The sequence below is a fragment of the Oryctolagus cuniculus genome, chromosome 11 (genome assembly GCF_051225735.1).
Source record: "Oryctolagus cuniculus isolate XC-2025 breed Fujian yellow rabbit chromosome 11, ASM5122573v1, whole genome shotgun sequence".
Classification (NCBI taxonomy): domain Eukaryota; kingdom Metazoa; phylum Chordata; class Mammalia; order Lagomorpha; family Leporidae; genus Oryctolagus; species Oryctolagus cuniculus.
The window spans coordinates 58041587-58057056 of NC_142877.1; the positions used below are offsets into that span (position 1 = coordinate 58041587).

The window sequence follows — 15470 nt, forward strand, 5'->3', positions numbered from 1 at the left end:
TAGATCAAAATAAAATGAAAACACTTGACCAACGATCTTATTGCACCTTCTAGCTTACTTCATTGCTTGCCGCCTACAATTCTTTTCAATCTCACCTTTATAAAACTCCTTATTCTTTTTAACAGAACTGATAGATAGTGTTTTCCCTCACTGTGAGACTGAAAAATGTATTTCTAAGAAATTAAAGTTTTCTCTGCTTCTGAGTTAATCTTGTCCTCATTGTTCTGAAGAAGGAAATAAAGTGCTTTTATAAAAAGTATATGAATGATCTGTGTATTAAATTTTATGGTAATGGTACTAATTTCATCCTCCAATATAAAGTTATCAGAATTAATATCATAATAATAATCATAGCAAAAATGGAGAAAAATGGAACATAAGGATTAAAAATAAATTGTGAAGCCAGTGCTGCGGCTCAATAGGCTAATCCTCTGCCTGCGGCACCGGCACACCGGGTTCTTGTCCCGGTTGGGGCGCCGGATTCTGTTCCGGTTGCCCCTCTTCCAGGCCAGCTCTCTGCTGTGGCCCGGGAGTACAGTGGAGGATGGCCCAAGTGCTTGGGCCCTGCACCCCATGGGAGACCAGGATAAGCATCTAGCTCCTGCCTTCGGATCAGCGCGGTGCACTGGCTGCAGTGCGCTGGACGTGGCGACCATTGGAGGGTGAACCAACTGCAAAGGAAGACCTTTCTCTCTCTCTCTCTCTCTCTCTCTCTCTCTCTCTCACTATCCACTCTACCTGTCAATAAATAAATAAATAAATAAATAAATAAAGGGTTTGGGGCTGCAATACAGTGGGTTAAGTCAGAACAGAGTGTTCGGGGTGGACTTCCACCACAACCTCTGATCCGGCTGCCTGATAATGTGTTTGTGGGGCAGCAGATGATGGCTGAAGGGCTTGGGTCCTGCCACCCACACGGGAGACCCAGATGTAGCTCTTGACTCCTGGCTTCAGCTTGGCCCAGCCCTGACTGTTGCAGGTATTTCTTTGGGGAGTGAACCAGTGGGTGAACTCTCTCTCTCTCTCTCTCTCTCTCTCTCTCTCCACACACACACATACACACACACACACATCTCTCTCTCTCTCCATATACACACGTGCACACACACACACACATATAAGTATACACACACAAATATAAATACTAAACTAGTATCACACAATCAAAATTATAACTCACTTCAAAGGAAAATGCTTTCTTAACATTGTGACATTTCAAAAATTTTAAATAATTCACTATATTATATTTTAAAGAATAAGATCTCCTGGAATATTTTAAGTATATTTATTAGTAACAAGATTTAATTTATCTAATAATTTAAATATAGCAAAAATGTGTTTCTTTAAATTATTTAACAGATTCAGTTATTTCAGATTCTATATTTTATAATGCAACAAAACACCATATTCATTTTATTCTAGCAGGCTTTTAGAGAAAATTGATTTTGCTATTTTAAGTTTCTGGTGTAGAAAAGTTTTCATATTGAAGAACAGAAAGTTAAAATCAAGGTGAGTAGAGAGGAAATAGTTTCTAATCTCAGGTGACCTAAAGAAGACAAACATTGTTTCAATTTTTAAGGTCTGTTTATTTGAAAGAATTACGAAGAGAAGGAGGGAGAGACAAGAGAGATACTGATATCTTCCATTTCCTGGTTCACTCCCCAAATGACTGCAATGGCCAGAACTGGGCTGGTTTGAAGCCAGGAGCCAGGAGCTTCCTCCGGGTCTCCCACGCAGGTGCAGAGGCCCAAGGACCTGGGCCATCTTCCCCTGCTCTCCAAGGCACATCAACAATTAGCTGGATCAGAAATGAAGCAGGAAGGACTCAAACCAGCACTCCTGGGATGCAGCGTCACGGGCAGTGGCTTAACCTACTGCACTATAACACCGGCTCCCATATTTCAATTTAAACTAAAAGAGCCAAATTGGTTTTATTTGTTCAAAGTTTCTTTTATGTTTTCCCTTAATATTTCAATAAATGATATTATTTGTTTGAAGCAGAAAATATCTTTCTCAATACAGCTCTGAAAGCTTGTTTAACTTGCTGGTTCCTCAGAGTATAAATGAATGGGTTCAACATAGGGGCAACTGAAATATTAAGCACAGCTACTCCCTTGCTTAAAGAAACTCTTTCATTTGCTGTTGGCTTTATGTAGATAAATATACAACTACCATAAGTGATGGAGACAACAGTCATGTGAGAAGAGCATGTGGAAAAAGCCTTTTTCCTTTGCTGAGCTGAAGGGAGTTTGAGAATTGTTCTGATAATGTGGGAGTAAGAAAGGACGACCAATGACAATGTGACCAGCAGTGTCACGGCAGCCAACAAGAAAGCAATCAGTTCCAGTAAATGTGTGTCTGAGCAAGAAAGTTCCAGGACAGGAGAAACATCACAAATGAAGTGGTCGATGATATTGGAGGCACAGAAATCCAGATTCAGACCCAGAGTCAACGGCGGGAAAATGAGCAGGAATCCAGCTACCCAAGAACTGAGTACAAGTTGATGGCAGACCTTTCTGTTCATGATGGACGAGTAATGCAAAGGTTTGCAGATGGCAACATAGCGGTCGTAAGACATAGCAGCCAGAAGGAGAAACTCTGTGACCCCCAAGGAAATGTAGAAAAACAACTGAGCTATACAACCATTATAGGAAATGCTCTTTTCCTTAGTTGCAATGGTGATCAAGAATCTAGGAATGCAAACACTTGTGAACAAAATTTCCAGGAAAGAGAAATTACGGAGGAAGAAATACATTGGCGTCTTGAGATTGGACTCCAGCAGAGTCAGTGCAATGATGGTTAAGTTCCCCATCAACCCTAACATGTAATTTAGAAACAGAAACAAGAAAATTATAATCTGTAACTGTGAATCATTTGTCAGTCCCAGCAGGATAAACTCTATCTGCCTTGTGTGGTTCTTCATTTCTCTTTTGTGAATTCCACTTTATTCTGGAAATAAAAAGATACAAAAATCAGAAACTACATGAGTAGGTTTATAAACAAGAAAAGATACAGGAAAGGAAGTACATTCACAAAGATACCCATTAAGAGGCAACACTCCATAGATGCTGAAGACGTGAAATAGAACTATGCAACAGAAATTGTTTACTAAGATTTGAAAAGTGTTGTAGCAATCACCTCATTTTTGGAAACTCATCTGCAAAACCCATAATAGTTTATTTTTTCACCTTCCCAGTTCAAGCTTCTAGTTAATTACAATTAATACCAAGTTTGTCTACTTGTTAAATAAACCATAAAAGGATCTTGAATCAGGATTCAAACATGGTTAATCCATCCAAAGAAAATATGCCAGTGAAATGAATTAAGTTTTGAAACTTTATATTTCAGATAGAAGTGACATTTGTTTAGATTCTCATTGCAGCCTCTTGAAACTTCTCTATAAATTACTGAGGAAGATACAGGGAAATGTCCAGGAAAGTATGGGTTTATACAATAAAATAAGTACAAATTAAATCTAATAAAATTAAAATTGAATATTAAGTATAGCCACATTTGCAAAAAAAAACAAGAATTTATTTAGGACTTCAATGTATTTCAATGTTTTGCCACATGTAGCCAAGATTATGGGAATAAAATGGAGAATAGAAAATGCATTGCAACTCTTCCCAATCTCAACCTGTTTACAGGTACCTAAAATCTAAACCTGTTTATCAGATATAACTGTAAGAGTGAAAAATCAGGGTTTTTTGGTCACAAGACCTGTGTCTCATGCCCCTAGCTGTTATTCATATACCCAACAGTGACTATTAAGGATACACCAGTGTGAGAAGGATGTATTGATGTAGATGGGATGGCCACATTCTGATACTATTTCATACTTATCATTAGCTAGACAGGTTTCCCAAGTGTTAGGTTGCCAGTGATGAAAACACAGTGAATGGTAAAATGAAGTACAGCAAAGTGGGATTAGAGACTGAATTAAACCTGTGCTGATCTGCCTGTGGATCTGAGAAAGAACGTACTAATGAGAGCTGAGACAAAGGATAATCCTCTCTCCATGTTTAGACAGGTCTTTCACTGTTGAACACTGAACTTCATTTATATAATTTTTTAAGGCAGAAAAATAAGAGAGAGAGAGCGCGCACTCCCCTCTGCTGGTCACACCCCAAATCAATGGCTGGGACTGGGCCAGGTGGAAGCAGGGATCCAGAATTACTTGAGCCCCCACCACTGCTTTCCAGAGTCTGCACTGTCAGGAAGCTGGAGTCGGGAGCCACAGCTGGGACTCTGACGTGAGACGCAGGTGTCTTAGTCTCCAAGCTAAATATCTGCTCCCAAGAATGGTTTAAGTGTTAAACTGAATACCACAAACAAAAATATAGCAGAACACAAGAAGAATAGAATAGGCAGGTCAGGATTTCAGAATCTCCTAGAATTTGTTTGTTGCATGGTCTGGGAATAATTACCCACTTCCTTATTTTCATCTATGAAAAAGCAATAAAATAGTTTTTGATTGACATTATAAGGATCAAATATATTACATACAGAACACATGAATGTGTAGTAATTGCCTAATAATCGGAGAGGAGACTAGTGCATGTAAACACTCAAAGTGTAGGCAGAGTTCTCACTGCCTTATCCTGCTCGAGAGTACACCTGCAGCAGGGGCTCCGCAGTCATTGAAATCTGCTGAGACAAGCAGAGGCCTATGGAGAGCAGAAAAGATTCTCCATCAACGTTCTGGAATAGATTATGTAATGTATAAACCATGATGTTGTAACTAAGCATAGCTCTCTGTTTCCAAGGGGCAGCAATTCTATGAGTATCAGATGTGTTCCAGCTTCTCAATGTGATAACACAAGTGTCTGAGAGAAATTTCTTCAAGTTCGCTTTTAGTATGCAGTGAAGGGAAAGAGTGACAGAATAGCAGGGAATTCAGTTTACAGCATCTTTAGAAACATGCTATTGGGAGCAATCGAAAGTTTAACTTAGCAGCTAAGATGCCCATGCTGCACATCAGACTGTACCTGGATCTGATTCCCAGAATTTGAGAAGTGAGCCAGTGGATAGAAGTTTCTCTCTCTCTCTCTCTCCCTCTCTCTCTCTCTCTCTTCCTCTTCCTCTTTGTGTGTGTGTGTGTGTGCACGCACGCCATTCTGCCTCTCAAATAAATCGAGAGATGTTACAAAAAAAAGAATACATTAACAAATTATAGAATAATAGCCAGAAAATAATTCCATTAATCTCGTAGGGACTGAAATTAGGATATATATTGTTGTAAAAAAAACTCTGAAATCCATGCGTTTTAAGGAGTCCTCAAAATGTGATAGAAATGTGTTATGAAAATGCATGACTTTAAAAAATTTGCACATTAACTTATCTTTTATTTGCATTTCTTATACATTTGCAAATACATTTATACAATATGGACAAATCTTAGAACTGTAAGTCAAAAGGTATGTTCCAGAAAACAACATATAACTGATAGCATATGTACAAACCTACATATAATACAATATGGTTGAGAGATAATGGATAGAGAAACATCATAATTGTTGATATATAGGTGATATAGATAGATGATAGACAATCTCAGAGAGAGAATGATATATTTCTCTATACATGGGTGTGCGTATGTATGTAAATGTTGCACTTATTGCAAAAAATAATTTTCTATCTAAAGATTATTACTATCATAGATGCCTAACTAATTCCAACTGAGTATTCCAGAAGAAATTTTACAATACTAAAGCATGCATCAAGACATTTTTGGTTCACAATATGTGAAAATCTATAATCTTGTCAATACTAAGAAAAGCAATATTTGTTGCAGTGAGTAGTTTGATTTTAAACTTAAATAATATGATGGCCCCAAATTAGTAATAATCAATTTTATGCTACCCATAATGCTACAGCAATAATTTTAGAGATTTTCACTTTGTGTTTTATCATCCAATATACATTTCTTAATTAAAGCAATACCAAGCTTTCTAAGAAGAGCAAGACTAGGTGATCAAGCATTAATAACTGACTAATTAGGCACCCATGTTCAGTCACCATTTGCAATGCCAGCATCAATAGGCATCAGAGTGAAAAACTTTAAGCATGGGGGAGACCAGAGTGGAGTTCTAGGCTTCTGGCTTCAGTCTGGCCCAGACCTAACTATAGCAGCCATTTGGAGAGTGAACCTGTGGATTGAAGTTAAAGATTCTGTCTCTCTCTCTCTCTTAGTCTCTGCCTTTTGAATGTATAAAATAAAACTCAATTAAATGCTTGATTAGTATTTGATTGATTAGATAAATAATTTCCTTTCAAGTGATCTAAATGGGCACTTAGAATATGCAAGAATAATAAATTGAAATTATTACAGTAATAAGACAGTTCAGTAACATGAACACAGAAAACAATTACCTAAAAAGGTAAACACTTTTTAGGTTACTTGAGAAGGTAAATGTCACGGTATTATTTAAGAGTGTAAAATGGAAAATACCTTCAATATGTAAAAATAAGTAATTTTCCAAGTAATTTTTATCAGGTAATAAAATTTTGAAGTAAAAACAGTAGTTAATATACATGAGTGCTCTTCAAAAAGTTCACTGTAAATGCCTATGATGAAAAAACTAGGTATGGTTTTCAAAATAAAGCACCAAAATTAACTTATTGTTTAATTCCATTTTTCAACATTTTGACATACCGTTGTAGTCTCATGTAAAATATTGTTAATACATTTTATATACCAAATACCAAAGAGAACTGTATAAGCTGATCCTATTTCTTATAAGGATCTACACAAAGTGCATTTAGTTATGATTTTTACAAATTCACACAAAACAATAGAAAGTAAAAATAAAAATATCTTTTCATAAGATATTATAGTGCATTCATATTTTAAGAAAAAAATCCAGTCATTATTAACAATATTCCATCCAAGAAAATCATCAAAAAACATACATTTTTTCCAATTTCTCTATTAACAGCAAAAATATTAGTGAATTCAGAAACTGATTGATTATTTTAGACATGTTTTTCACTAAAAGAAAAATGATGCACTTCATTTTCCTCTGAACTTTTGTTGCCAATTTGCAAAATAAGTCAGATGTTTCCACATAAACTTAGAACATAAGCACTGAAAGAGAAAGAAAAATAAAATATCCTATGTGGTATACAAAGTTTTTCTTCTTTTAAATTAAAATATTTAATTAGCATTCCTTCTTACACTCGTGTTATTAATAAATATCTTTGCCTCTTCTATTTTCCTTTTTGTTGTTGAATATGTAATATTTGTATTTCTATGTGATTTCCTCATGACTTCATTTATAAGTTTTAAAAACTCCACGTTACTTCATTAATCAGTTTTATTTTTAGTAAACATTTTCTTTTCTTTTCTTTCTTTTTTTTTTTTTTTTTTGGACAGGCAGAGTAGACAGTGAGAGAGAGAGACAGAGAGACACCCTCCAGTGGCCGCTGTGGCCAGCGTGCTGCGGCCAGCGCACCTTGCTGATCCAAAGCCAGGAGCCAGGTGCTTCTCCTGGTCTCCCATGTGGGTGCAGGGCCCAAGCACTTGGGCCATCCTCCACTGCACTCCCGGGCCACAGCAGAGAGCTGGCCTGGAAGAGGAGCAACCGGGACTGAATCCGGCTCCCCAGCTGGGACTAGAATCCGGTGTGCCGGCGCCACAGGTGGAGGATTAGCCTATTGAGCCGCAGCGCCGGCCAGTAAACATTTTCTTATTTTTTGTTACTTACCATGTTTATTTTCCTGTGTTACTAATTTTCCAAAGACTTAATTCCGGATATTTGATGGACATGACAGCTCTTAGAGCTTTACAGATAAGTCCAAATCTTCCTTACATTTAAGTTGACACTTTTTATTTCGCTAATGTCTGTGTTTTACCCTCTATTCTTTTTTTGCAAAATATAATGAGCATTTTTGTGATTAAATGTGGGATCCAGAGGATTTTCAAAAGCGTCAAATAGACTTTCATTCTTCGGTCAGGTCAGAGCAAATTAGGTAATCAATAATTATCAATGGTAAATTGTTGTTGTACATGTGTGTTGATCAGAATCAGCATTTCCAAAAGAGATATTTTCTTTAGTATTTCTAAATATGTACAAAACTGAGTGAAGTCAACTCTCCCAGAAAAAAAAATCTTGCTATGTTTTATTAACTAAGCAGTTTTATTAACTGTTTAGGTCGTTTTTTAATCTAGATAGAAGTAGAATAATCATCAGTCTTTCCACAATTCTATAGGACAGCGTATGAATAAAATCTCCTAAGGTCATTGAAATGCAGCTCCACGCCATAAATGAAATTTTATGCCCCTGCATGAAGACAATTAGCAATTATTAGTGCTCTACTTAAAAAGGAATAATAAAATAACACACTTAAATCTCTTTTTTGTAACTTATACTGTATTTGTAATTCTCAAATTTTTGAAGGAACAGTAATTCCACTGTTTTACTTACCATTAACAGTGTATGTTGTTATCCCTTTTTCTCTAGAATACATGAGAAACCATAATGAAAGGCAAATGGACTCACTGGAGAACAGTACTTAATATTGGCAGCAGGAAAATTAACATAACTTATCTCTCAGGTTAATTCAAAGCAGAGCTAAGCTATGAATGCTTTAATAGTATAAATTTTCTTCACTATCACATATATCTTAACGTGATTGGATCTATGCCTTGGATAACAAATATTTCTAATAAACTCATCTTTTTAATACATAAATTGTAACATAATGTATGTTAATATACCCAACTAGCCCCATCTCACAAGCCTTCACAAAGATGAACATAACTGAGATAATTGCCTGTTGCTTGCAAAATATTAACTAGTTTCCAATTATTTAAAAGGAGTAATGTTTCTCTGTGGGAAATCTAAGGGGAGATTCCCTATGGAAAACTAGGAAAGATTTAAAATTATCCAAAACAGCATATAAAACACTGGGTTTTTATTGTATATATAGTTGATTAAAATTTCATTTATTGTTAAGCATGATGATATAAAGTATCATGTTTGTCACATAAAAATAATCATTTCAGAACAATCATTATTTGTATTATAAATAATACGTATGTGTCAAAATACCAAAGGAAATTCCTTTGGGGATTATTTTTTACCAATATATGAATCCATCACTCAGAGAATAGCATATGTATGCCTGGTACAAATTTTACTCAAATTATGTTGTAATTATGTTCAATATTAAGAATAAATATAAACTTCTGTATAATATTATGATTTGAAAATGAACTTCTGAACACTTTCATCATGTTATAATGGAAACCTAAGTTTAAGCTTTTCTACGTATTATTAATAATTATAACAATAATCAAGTATTGAATATTTATTATGTGTGAGGCACTCTGCCAATTGTTGTGCATACATTATTCAATTAAATCACCATAATGCACAATGAAGACATAATTATGAACACTTTGCTGTTGAAAACTGAGAATTAGGGAAATCTTTCTCACACTCTTGAGTTTCAGTTTATGGAGACAAGACTGTAATAAATTCTTGAATTTCAAAGTATAAATTGTTAACTAAATGCCATCTTTCCAATAAAGCAAATGGATAGATTGATGATCGATGAGAGACACATGAAGATATACATAGATACAGATAGAAAAGAAAGGTAGTTAATTTAGATAATAGGTATAATATTCCTAACATTATATCTGTTATTTGAATGTAGAACAATGTTTTGAGTAAATGCATGATTTAAAAAGTAACACTTTTGTACTACAGCATACACATAAAAAAAACCTAAAATGAATTCATGAAGCTTTTCTACGTATACATTTTAGATAAAATGTTGAACAATGTTTTGAGTAAATGGATGATTTAAAAAGTAACACTTTTGTACTACAGCATACACATCAAAACAAAACTAAAATGGGCCAGCGTGGCGGCTCAATAGGCTAATCCTCCGCCTTACAGCGCCGGCACACTGGGTTCTAGTCCCAGTCAGGGCACCCGATTCTGTCCCGGTTGCCCCTCTTCCAGGCCAGCTCTCTGCTGTGGCCCAGGAGTGCAGTGGAGGATGCACCCCATGGGAGACCAGGTGAAGCACCTGTCTCCTGCCTTTGGATCAGCGCAGTGCACCAGCTGCAGCGCGCCAGCCACAGAGGCCATTGGAGGGTGAACCAACAGTAAAGGAAGACCTTTCTCCCTGTCTCTCTCTCTCACTGTCCACTCTGCCTGTCCAAAAAATAAAAAATAAAAGAAAACTAAAATGAATTCATGAAGCTTTTCTATGTATACATTTTATCTAAAATTTTGATATTCCAACTATATTATTATTGTATGTATTTTGAGTGAGAGATTTTAGATTTTTGTGATTTTTATTAGCACTCAGAGTTCTTAGACTGCCATTCAAAATACATTAAATTTTCTTATTGCCTTTTTGTCCCCTCTATTGGCTGTTACTCATTGTGAAATACTTACTTAATTTCTATTTGTATCCAATTATAGATTTGCCTGTCTTCATTTATATGACACTTTAAAATATCAACTTTAAACAGATCCTATATCATGTAATGCTTTCCTAATTTCATTTAACTATTCATTATTCTCTTGTATTTCTTTGAGTATCCTTACAATAATCCTTTTAAATTCTTTATAAAGCACTTCATTAATCTTCTTGATATCAAAGCATTATTGAGTTCCTTTATGGGCATGAAATTTCCTTGTTTTTTTTTGTATTCCTTGTGTCCCTATGTTGATGTTTGGGTACCTGGAGGATCATTTATCTCAATTTTTATTTGAGGGGCAGAAGTACCAAGACAGAGAGAGAGAGCGCACTCCCATCCATTGCTTCTCTTCCCAAATATCCATGACAGTGGGAATGAACTTGGTCAAACCAGGGAGCCAGGAACTCAATTCACAACCCCCACATGGGTGGAAGGGATCCAACTACTTGGACCATAGCCACTGTCTCCAAAGGTTTGCATTGGCAAAAAGCTGGAATCTGGAACCATGGCTGATAATTGAATCCAGGAACTCCGGTGTGGGACACAGGTGCCTCAGCCACCAGGATAAATGCCTGCTCCCTCTATCACTTTTATTTTATTTTATTTTATTTTATTTTATTTTATTTTACTTTTTGCCAGGCAGAGATAGATAGTGAGAGAGCGAGAGCGAGAGCGAGAGAGAGAGAGAGAGAGAGAGAAAGGTCTTCCTTCCACTGGTTCACTCCCCAAATGGCCATCACGGCCAGCGCACTGCGCCAATCCAAAGCCAGGAGCCAGGTGCTTCCCCCTGGTGTCCCATGCAGGTGCAGGGGCCCAAGCACCTGAGCCATCCTCCACTGCCTTCCCGGGCCACAACAGAGAGCTGGACCAGAACCCAGAGCCCATACGGGATGCAGGCGCCACAGGCGGAGGATCAACCAAGTGAGCCACGGAGCTGGCCACCCCTCTATCACTTTTAATGCAAGGCTTTTGTGGATTGAAGGCTTTTTCTTGAGGATCTATCTTAGGTGTGAATTTGGTAGGTTACTTCAGCTTTAATTCCAAATGGGTGCTGACTTGCTGTCTCCATGTATCATCTTTCACTATTAATGTTGGCATGTTGAGCACACTACTCCCTCCTGCTTGGGAGCGATGCTGGGTCTGGATCACAGCTTCACTTCTGATTCCAGCTTCATGCTAATGCACACCCTGGGAGACAAAAGATGATGGTCCACGTCCCTGTCACCCACATGAGATACTCACATTGAGCTCTTGTTCCTGGCCCAGCCCCAGCTGTTAGAGGTATTTGGAGAGTGACCCAACCAATGGGAGAGCTCTCTGTTTTCTGTCTCTTTCTGTTTCTCTCCCTCTACAGTTAATAAAAATATGATTATACCTCTTCCAGAAAAATCTCTCTTTCTCTCTCTTTCTCTCTCCTTCTCTTTCTCTCTCCCTGTCCCTCTATATATTCCCCTCCCTCTCCTTTTCTGCCAGGGACTAGAACACGCTGGCAACTTTTCTGCCTAAAACCCTTGCTTCACTTGACGTCCATGGTACCACACTCCTCTATGTTCTTCCCCAACCTCATAACAGACTCTTCTCTTTTTTTTAATTATTTTTATTTATTTGAAAGACTGAGTTACAGAGAGAGGTAGAGACAGAGAGAGAGGTCTTCCATTTGCTGGTTCACTCTCCAGATGGCCGCAACGGCCAGAGCTGTGCCGATCCAAAAGCAGGAACCAGGAGCTCCTTCCAGATCTCCCACGTGGGTGCAGGGGCCCAAGGACTTGGGCCATCTTCTAATGCTTTTCCAGGCTGTAGCAGAGAGCTGGATTGGAAGAGCAGCAGCCAGGACTAGAACTGGCACCCGTATGGAATGCCAACGCTTCAAGCCAGGGTATTAACCCTTTGCGCCACAGTGCCAGCCCCTTAACAGACACTTCTGACATGGTTTTTGCTTGTTCCTCATTATTGTGATCCTGGGTGTTGAACTGGACTTTTGCAATCAATCTTTCTTCTTCCTATACTCATTCCAAAGGTGTTTTCATTCAGTCTTGTGTTTTCAACTCATTTATAGGCTGATATCTCTCCTATTTCACCTCTAGTTAATATCTCACTAGTGAACTCTAGACCCATACAAAGGGTCATGTACCTGAATAAATCAAGTCTAAGAATTCCAAAAAGGAACCACTTTTAATTGCCAGTTGTGTTCTTGATAACACTCTTCCTAGAATCCAGAGCTAAACAGGTCAATGTCACCCATAACTTCTCTCTTTTGCACTCAAAATATAGTTTACTAGCAAATCATGAAAGATTTTTATTGAAAAATTTTTGGACTTAACCACATCTCATCAATCTCAGTGTCACTCTTTAGTTTAAAACCATCTTATTTTTTGATGTTTTATTTACATTTTTAGTAGGCAAAAGATTTAAATTGATGGTGAAGTCATTTCATTTGATAAATTAGTATTGGTCCCAATGGAAAATACGGTATTTTATCTTCAACGACAGGTAATACACTTATTTTTTTGTGAGAAGTATAAACTTATCAACACGGGCATTTCTATTCATATTTTATCTTTCTCGACCTCGGATGAGAATCAAACTACAAACTGTGGTATGGTGGGGGAGGTGACATGAGGAATAGCAAGAGGCCAATGAGCAATGAGTAACATTTTTAGGGGAAATGGGCAGTAAGGGAGATTAGAAGAACAAAATGAGACTATCAGAGATGTATGGTATGTGTGGAGAAATATCAAGGAAATTTACAAAAGTTTATATGAAGTGTGGCAGTGGGTTATGAATTATTCTCCCATTGCTTTATCTAAGAAATGTTCTCAAATCTTACATTTAGCACGAACTACTTCTGGCTTCAATATTTTCCATATTTGACATGCGTCTCCACCTTTATCACAATTGCATCATCCAAATAAAATGCAAAGAATATCTTAGCCAATTTGTGCTGCTGTAACAAGCAACCTGAGACCGGAGAATTTACAAAGAATGGAAATCTGTATTCTCGTAGTTCTGGAGGCTGCGACTTCCAAGAGCAAGGTGCCTGCAGATTCAACTGTCTGATGAAGGTTGCCCTCTTCTTCGAAGCTGGCACCTAAAGGAAGACCATTGTGTCCTCCCATGGTTGAACCTAGAAGAGCAAGCAAGCCTAATACTGAGAGAAGCTTCCCTTGTAAGGGCCTTCATTTCATTCACAAGGGAGAAACCTTCACCCCTTCAAGGGCCCACCTATTAATCCAATCACATTCACCATTAACCTTCAGTGCCTCTGTTTTGAAGAACGATTCAAACCATCATAGTTAGATAATTTTTAATTTTATAATTAAATAGAAACTTTCATTTCAGTCAGTTGTATGTTTAAAATATTATAATTTGATCCCACATACATGTCTTATATATCACTCTTTCCATCATGATGATATAGAAAGCTGAGTATGTAGATACACCATAGGTTTTATTTCTTTTTTGATGGATTAATAAATTGGAATTTCTAATAAAATATTTACATCTGTTATTCAATATTTCAGATTTTGAATTGTAGACTCATCTGATCAACACTTCTGTGAACTCAACCCCCGTTTACTCTCCTTCTCTCCCAACAGAGAATACTGATTTCAATTATTCCATCATTTCTTGTTTGTATCATGACCCCCCCATTGCCTTTTATTGTCCCATATTGCTTTCTTGGTGACACCAGAAGCAGTGTATGTAGAAATCAAGTTCCACTGTCAAATAGCATATTTTTACTCTTGTCCATATTGATTATCACTAAATATAATATTGGATACCTAATATTCCAGTATTAGGTGTCTTTTATCCTTCTTTTTTCCCTAGATTTGCATCCAGTGGTGATATAAATAAGATAAAATAAATATAGAATAAGATTGACACAAAAAATAATTTTTCAAAATGTATAGATTGAAGATGGCTTCCATTTTTTCTTTTCAGGTGAAAGAAATTAATACCAATTCTAAAAGTAACTTCAAAGGTGAGACAAAACCATAATAGTTGATTATTTGCCAGATCAGATTAGAACTGGCTGATCATTTGAAAAAGATATATATCTTCATACCTTACATTAAATCATAATTCAGGAAGGGAATAAATAAATAAGAATGAAAATCAAAAATTATTGGAAGAATATATATTTGTAATATATATATATGTTTGTATATAGTGAGATTAATGTCAGTAGAGACACTCAAAAAATGATAGCATATTCAGAAATAAATGATAAGGTGATTATATTTTATGACAGAGTAATCAAATTTTCTGTACATCAACAGCATCATAAATAGTACTAAATGACAAATTGTAAAGTATGTTTTCTAATATAAAAGATGGTTATCAAAAACTTAAATAAGGATATTTAGCATGTGAAAATATGAACCAACATTCCAAAAACAGTTAAAAAGAAGTAATATTCTAGTCATTAGTTATAAATGACCAATAAATTATGGAGACATTGTTCTACATTATTATCAATCAACAAACTGTGAATTAAAATAAACAACAAAATATTATTTGGATTATTATCATGTGATGTAGTTCCTATACATAGAATGCATCTTTACCTTGGTGCTTACAATGCAACTTCCATTCTCCAAGGAGACTGTTCCAATTCCTGGATGCATTACTTAGCCTTTGTTTTGATTTTATAATAACATTAATTATATTTTATAGTAATTAGTGATTCTGAAGCAGGGTCACCAAGGACACTTGCTTTTTTATATAACTTAGTTTCTCTTATCTATTACAAGGGATGATATGAAACATCTTCAACTTTGTCTTTGTTGAACCTTCTAAGAGACCCATTCTGAGTTAATATTATTAATTAATATTAATATTAACTTTACAATAACCAAAGAGAATTTCTTGTTCCTCCCTGCCCACTTATTACTCCTTCTTTCTAATTATCCTTTGAGATTATGCAGAAACAATTTCTCTCAAAACTTAAACTGCTATTGAAATTCAGGCATTGAGTATGTATTTCAACTGCTAACTTTGAGTAAAAGTTAAATGACAAAGTACAATG

The 15470-nt window shown here is 36.3% G+C and overlaps 1 protein-coding gene across 1 annotated transcript; it reads right to left on the minus strand.

Moving 5' to 3' along the window:
• Positions 1-1984: 1984 nt before the first annotated feature.
• Positions 1985-6669, minus strand: LOC100358341 (olfactory receptor 6C70). The gene is made up of 2 exons (XM_008256593.4): positions 6656-6669; positions 1985-2927 (listed from the first exon to the last, which is right to left on the minus strand). Exons 1-2 carry the CDS (start codon positions 6667-6669, stop codon positions 1985-1987), a joined length of 957 nt encoding a protein of 318 aa, XP_008254815.3.
• Between the last annotated feature and the right edge of the window lie 8801 nt (positions 6670-15470).